We start from the raw sequence: 7,084 nt of genomic DNA, 5'->3' as shown, positions 1-7,084 counted from the left end.
ATGCTGAATTTGGACTGTTTGATTTACTCAAGCATCATGGAAGTCGTTACCATAATCGGGATGGTCATTAATGCATTCATAGCAGTGGTAAACATTATAGATATAACCAAAGGGCGAGCTCTGAAGCCTGTAGACAAGGTCCTGCTCAGTCTTGGCTTATGTCGATTTGTTCTCCAGGCTCTTCTAATTATGGACACTGTGAAATATTTTATTTGGTTTTCCGATGTACCTTTTCAAGCTGAAACTGCTCTGTGGCTTGGTGTTCAAAAGGCCTTGGACCACTGCAACCTTTGGCTTACGGCATGGTTATGTCTTCTTTACTGTGTCAAGATAGTGCATTGCAGGCTCCATAGTTTCCTAAAACAGAAAATTCCACGTCTAATCCTTCCTGTAATTGTAGAGTCAGTATTGATGTCAATGCTTTCTGGGGGTCTGCTTGCTTGGAGCTTCCATGAAAAGTTCATAAAATCAACTTCAAAAAACAGCAGCATACATTTGGATTTTGAAATCAATATCCCCCCTTTGGTGATTGGACAATTTTTGCCATTTTTGATTGCCGCCATCTCCACTTTGCTGTTACTGAAAACTCTCCTGGGTCATGTCTGCAGGATAAAGAACAGGGGAGATTTTTCATCTCTCAAGATGGACATCCACATTGCTTCCATTCGAACTGTGCTACTTTTCTTTTTAATCTCTGCTTTAAAATTAATCTCGATCATTGTCAAGAGTACTGCTCCAACTAATAGTATTTTCTTTATCTTGTCTTTTCTCCTTTCTTCTGCTTTCCCAACTTTCCACTCGATTGCTATATGTTTAGGGAATTCAAAGCTTAAAGGCATATTTTGTAAAGCGAAATCATGGGTAAAGCAGTGTAAAATAATTCAGCAGAACAATAGCAGCAACATTCTAACCTCTATCTAAATTGATGAGATTACCAATGCCTCATGTGTTATAAACCATTGTTTTATTTCTAATAAAATACTTTTTTTAACCTTTTTTTTGTTTCTGAGCTTTGTTGTCTCTTAACCGGTTTGCGGCTATTCCTTATCTACATGCATTCCACTAATGGCTGGATGATGTTTTTTAAGGTGGGTTTTATAATGATAACAACAAAGAGTTAAGAATTAGCATAGTATGTTGAATCAGCCTCTTTAAATCTTCTTCAGAAGTCGATGAGCAGGGGGAGCAGGCGGACGTGTTAGAGGCATGAGACAGAAAGCTCTCACTTTGTACTAGAGGTGCCCTAACAAAACCTCCATGGGAAGTTCACCGGGTTTGGTGTAAAGATCTTCGAAATGTAATTTAAAATTACATGATATATACAGGTAGACAAACGAAAAGTTGGCCATCGATAATCCGTTTTTTTCAGTTTCCCCGCATGAATTTCAGATTGCATTTTCAATACAAGGACTGTAGTACACTCTTTGCCCACTAATGTTATGATGGTGCTGTTCTGCATAAAAAGCTGCTAGTTCTACTTGCTACACTAAATACAAGTTGAGACGTCCCTGCTGCCTGCTCCCTGTAACTTTGCCAGATGTCTGTGGGTGCTGCGAGAGGAAGGCTGGCCTGTGTGTAGGTAACATCACACCTCAGGTCCGGGATTTGCCGGATTTTTGATTGTCAACCTGTATGACAAATACATCATGAGCTTCACACTGCTTATACAGGTGTCATAGGAAAAGGGAACCCATCCTCAGCCAACTTCCCAATGCAAAATGCACTTATATAAAAGTTTGTTGGGTGATGAAAGTTTTTTCTTTTAAAACCTTTAAAACAGATATATCACTACAATTTTTACCTTATTTAAAACATTTTTCAATGCAATGCGTTTGTTTTTTTCCATAAATACCTTTTTTTTATGAAAAAGGAGAGGCTCCTCTCCTCTGTCTTTCCCTGCTGCAGCAGTGAAGACGGAATAGGAAGGCAGAGCCTCCTTGGATACCCATGTCACGCATCCTAGGAGGTTTTGGGCTGCTCATTCATGCATGCTCAATCTTGGGCTTGCACAGAAGGGGCTTTTCCCTGCAATGAAAAAAAAAGTGCTGATCTCACAATTTTGTGAGATCAATACTCTTTTTCACATTTACAGTAGGATACGTCACCTGAACTAGCGCCTGTGCAAGGTCGGGTGATGTGGACAGAAAAAGTGGAAGAAGATGGAGGAACCCACTACTTCCTCCATGCCAGACAGAGGAACAATCCAGGACATCACTGAACTGAGTCAAGGCTAGCTGTGGAGGGATTTAGGGCTCTACAGAAGAAAAGGTATGTTTCATTTTTTTTTTTTATTTAATGGAAGTTCTGCTTTAAGATGTATGTTCATTGTTTGTAAAGTGTATAAGAGTGGTATAGAGTGATAAGAGCCTGACTCCCCATTTTTTTACGGCTGTCCAGGGCTCAGTTAGCAAGGTTCTACTTATTACCTATTCTAGTGGCAACTATACAAGTAAATATCTGTAACAGACACTCAAGCTGCCCTCTGCTTATGTGGATGAATTACTAAAGGACCATTGACTTACCACAGTCAATTGACCCCTTGCAAGGGATAATTCTCTTACTAGTAAGTATGGTGATCTTCAATGTGCAAAAAATACCCAGTAACATGCAAGAAAATCAAAAGAAAACAAGATTTTCCTTAGACTTGATTAGATGGTTGAAGTCAAGAGAGCTTCTTCTCATGTACTAAGATAAGTGAGACATCCTTTGCTAGTAGGTAATTCATTTTTATATCTAAATTAACCCTAATGTATGAACCACATTTTAAAATAATGCAGAATTTATTGACTCAATGGTCAAGATTCATTAAATCTCTCCAAGGATGGAGAGGATGCACTTTGCAAAGGATCTGGTCCAGGATTGAAAACATTTTATAAAAAAAGCAAACAACTTTTTAAAAAACCCATTCCAGGTTTGCTGGATAACCCAGGTTCATTGATGAAAATGTATCTTCTCGAGCCCTGGAGAGCTTTAATGAATCAAGTCCAATGTCTGCAAGCTGCCCAGACCTTGAAGCAGAAAAGCAAACACAAACCATAATAATTCAATCATCAAGCTTCATATTTGATATGGAGTTCTTCACCTGAAATGCTGTTTGAAAATACCTATTGTTACTGTAGCCAAGCAACTCTATACATCACTAGATTTTTGAAGTTTCTTTTGGAGGAATGGTTTCTTTGGCGATTTGTAGGAAAAAACAGTATGGGGCTGGTATGAATTCACTATTCTGTTTCGTTCAATCCTAATTTTGGGTAGAAAGAAAAGTTTGTGTCACACCATGAAAAAATTGTCCATTGCCTAAATGGAACTAATTGCTGTTACTTCACTTGTGAACAGTCTCAAATAATTTTCCCCATTAATTGTTGATCTGTTTTCCCATATTTGATTGTTCTATTTGGTAGAATTAGGAATTCATTATTTTGCTAATTTTGAGAACTCTAAACTGAATTGAGCCAGTATTAATTCATTTTTATGATTGGTTCACCTTTAACGGTAGTGTTGGAGGTTGTGATGATGGCACTAGGGCGGTAGTTCAAGTATAGCTTGGCATCAGGAGCAGGGGGCTGAAATAGTTCAGCAATGGAGAATTGGTTAATTTTTAAGAAGCTCAATAACTCCACACTGGTGGCAGACAATGTAGTTCATTTGTCGGCATCAATTGCACTTACTGTACTGAAAACTCTTTTTTACTCGAGGGTGGACAAAACATTTTTTCAATGGCAGGATTGGGCAATTCTGTCTATCTGTCCAGTTTCTTGCCCAGTAATCTATTGAGTCTTGCACCTTGGACATAATAGATAAGTTTATACCCTCTACCCCACCTGATATTCTAACTTTCCACCTTCATGCTACCATGGCTGAAATTAATCGTCAATAAGCGTCCATCATATCCCAGAGGTTAGGAGTACTGGCTGAGACAAAAGAGTTTGACAACAGATGGAGTGGTGAATTGAGAGATGGCTGCTGCTACATTGAGGCACTGGTATGCGTCATTTTAGGCTGTCCTATGGTGGCAGTGCACTGTTTGTTTATAACATCACAGTATTGCCTCCCTTTCAGATGGCTTGACAAATTACCCACATTGGCTGTTATGGTGATCAAAGTCTATCACCATACTGGCTTTTCAGTAGTAATCTCTCTTTTTGATATTAACAATACAATTGTCACTGTGAAAGCAAACATACAACTTGCTTTCCAAGGTGGGCACTGATTCTGCCCTGACTGCTGCCCACTGTCGGCCCTTATCCTCTTTTTTGTCTTTGTCGTCTTCTAGATGCCAACTAGACTTATGGTGCGTGTCACCTCCTCACATTGTGGAGGTGACCTCCTCACACCGGACAGTTCGTCGACTAGTACCTCCTCCTGTTTTTCCTCCTTCATGTACCCCACCTCCTTCTTCCTCCTACAATGGTGGATGCTCCCTATGAAGGTCCCTCTACCCACTTATACCTACTCGGTCACAAAGCTAAAAATTTGCTTGATCCTCCAGTTCCCCAAGTGATTTGCGTAGCTTCTTTAACTGCAGCCTCCATTTCTTTCTGTTGCTGTTAAACTTTTGGACACAACTATTTCTTTATTTTTTTTTTCAAACTTAGGAGTTAAAACAGAAATGTGAATTCCATGCAAATAAATTCCTATGTGGCTCAATCTTCATGTATGATGCTGCTAACATGATAATGGTGAACGCTGAAGTTCAAACAGTAATTCCAATATATTCTATAGCTGGGAAATTTATGGGAAAAGTGTGGTCCAAAGTCTGGAATGAAAATTTGGGAACACCGATGATGTTGATGATGTAGGACAGAAAAATGCAACCTTGGACTGGAATCCCAAAAACTAACACAGTTCCTGTATACAGCAGTGTTTCCCAACCAGGGGTTGCTGGGGCTTTCATTGAGGATTAAGCAATTTATGCCTCCCAGGTCAGTTTAACTGACACCAATGACCTTTTTGGCTATCTGTAAGGGTGACATTCTCCCCAATGGCCAGCAATGTAAGAGGCATCCTATTAACCTCCACACTAATATACTGTAAACTGTGGATATAGTAATTTTAGCAGGTGTTCTCTATAGACCTGAAAGTTATTTCAAGGGGTTCCACTGTGTTACAAAGTTTGAGAAACACTGATTTAGACACTCAGGTTGGGGATTCCCCCCCCCCCCAACTTCTTTTCCGACTAGGCATGAACCCTATACCTTTATATTTCATTGTAACATACATGGGCCCCTTCAATACTCAATATTAGCCTACTGACTCTGGAACTTTGGCTTAAACAAAGTACAGTGAATGATCTGATACAAAGCGAACAAAGAGAGTGACACACTTCTTACACTACGTGTTTTATAATTGCCGACCCCAATTTAAGGCAAGAAAAATAGAAAGAAAGAAGAAAGCTGTTTTTTTTTTTTGTGGTAAAGGTCAAATTATTTTTTAACATTTTTCTAACATACAATAAATCATGGTGCAAAAACAAATCATCACAAATCAATGAATATCAAGACAAAACAGCCCCATGTAAGCTAACATGGGGGTATGCCGGTCATCTAGACAATAAACGCCTAAATTGGATTACACAAACAAAAGAGGAAACGTCTCAATTCCAACGCGTTTCGCTCATAGGCTTCATCAGGTGATACGGCTGAGTTCGCAATAAGATGTTAGATGAGAGCCATAAAATTCAAAAGAAGGAATAAAGGAAAGCAATGTAATGCAATGTAAGGTTCAGGATGTTTTCATGTACAATATTGTTCTCAAATAATCAATGAAGCAGTGGCAGAACAAGTAGCTGGATGAACATGCAGACAGGCATGTGTATAGGCAGAGCTCTGAAAAACTGAGGTTGGCGTGCTGAAAAATGAACCATGTATGGCTTTTTTCAAGGCAGTGCAATGCAATGGTACAAACATTGGTCTAAACAAAGGACTTGACATATATTAAATATTAGGATACATTATACTTGAAAATGGGGTTCTGCTTACAATACAAGATATACAATATTTCATGGTTACTTAGCTGAAAGCCAAATACCTAATCCTTACCATATTCAATTTAGGTATACAATAAATTCCTATGTAAAAATATGAACCATATATAACAATTATTAAATATAGTCAGTAAAGTCCCACTCTCTTCCTATACCATTGACCATATAAGACCACAGGACACAAAGGGCAAACAAGGTTACAACAATTTGGAACTGCAAAAAAAAAGTTTGCTTGATGTTGATCCATATTCATAAATGTCATACAAATGACAGCAACATTTGTATAGAGGAAAGGAAATGTTCTGTATATTAACTAGAAGTCCAGGTGATAGTAAAATCTGCTCCAGTAAAATCGGGACGTTTGCATTATCACTCATCCAGAAACAAGATCAACTGCCAAAAAAGCTTTACATCTGGACAGATAAAACATCACAACCACATATTAAAATCCATCTCTGCAAGAACATTTTATATTTAGTAACATAGGATATGTGGTTTTAGATAGACTTTGAGTTTATGTTTCTGAAAACACAAACAGTACTTGTAAATAATAGGAAATACCAGTGTCAGGTTATATATGAGGACAATGCTGATACTCCTAAAAGAAAAATAAATCAATGATGAAAAATAAAGGCTTTCAGTAAAAAAAATAAAAAAAAACATGAAAAACAGTAAAAAAAATACTGTTGTGTCAGGATTTATACCCAGGGTTTCCACCATGCCTGGTGGTGGCTCCTGCATTTGGTGCTTAGGCTAACTCCTTGTTTGGTTTCTTGGTCAATCTTCATTATTCACTGGTTTTTGATTCCCATGGTCATCTCAAAATGTCCTTTTTAATCCAAGTCTTTGCAGTTCCAGTTAACCAGATTACTGTGATTATGCCAATGTTTGGGTTTTTGTTGCTACTATTACACTGTGCCCTTACTGTTACCCCTATAGTGATCTTTGGTTGCCAATTTACTGACTACTCTTCATCATACTTCAGCTTTGGCTACTAGCTTTGGATTTTACCCTGGCCATGCTTCTGCTTGTTCTGGCTCCTAAACTGTTGCCGTAACTGATGCACTTCTTGGTTAGCTGTTGGGCTGCCTATCAGCTGTA

At 38.5% G+C, this 7,084-nt stretch overlaps 1 protein-coding gene across 1 annotated transcript; it reads left to right on the top strand.

Annotated features, from left to right (window-relative positions):
- LOC140329096 (taste receptor type 2 member 4-like) lies at nucleotides 1–1,210 on the top strand. Its single transcript, XM_072409191.1, has 2 exons — nucleotides 1–727; nucleotides 1,167–1,210. Exons 1-2 carry the CDS (start codon nucleotides 1–3, stop codon nucleotides 1,208–1,210), a joined length of 771 nt encoding a protein of 256 aa, XP_072265292.1.
- The last annotated feature ends 5,874 nt before the right edge of the window (nucleotides 1,211–7,084 follow it).

Source organism: Pyxicephalus adspersus, chromosome 4 (assembly GCF_032062135.1).
Source record: "Pyxicephalus adspersus chromosome 4, UCB_Pads_2.0, whole genome shotgun sequence".
NCBI lineage: Eukaryota > Metazoa > Chordata > Amphibia > Anura > Pyxicephalidae > Pyxicephalus > Pyxicephalus adspersus.
Note: the sequence above shows the minus strand (reverse complement) of the source record. Positions and strands in the feature narration are given on the sequence as shown.

Coding starts and splice junctions, on each gene's coding strand:
- LOC140329096 (XM_072409191.1), top strand. CDS start 1: ATGCTGAATTTGGACTGTTTGATTTACTCAAGCATCATGGAAGTCGTT. Junction 728..1,166: donor AATCTCGATCATTGTCAAGA/GTACTGCTCCAA, acceptor AATCTTCTTCAG/AAGTCGATGAGCAGGGGGAG.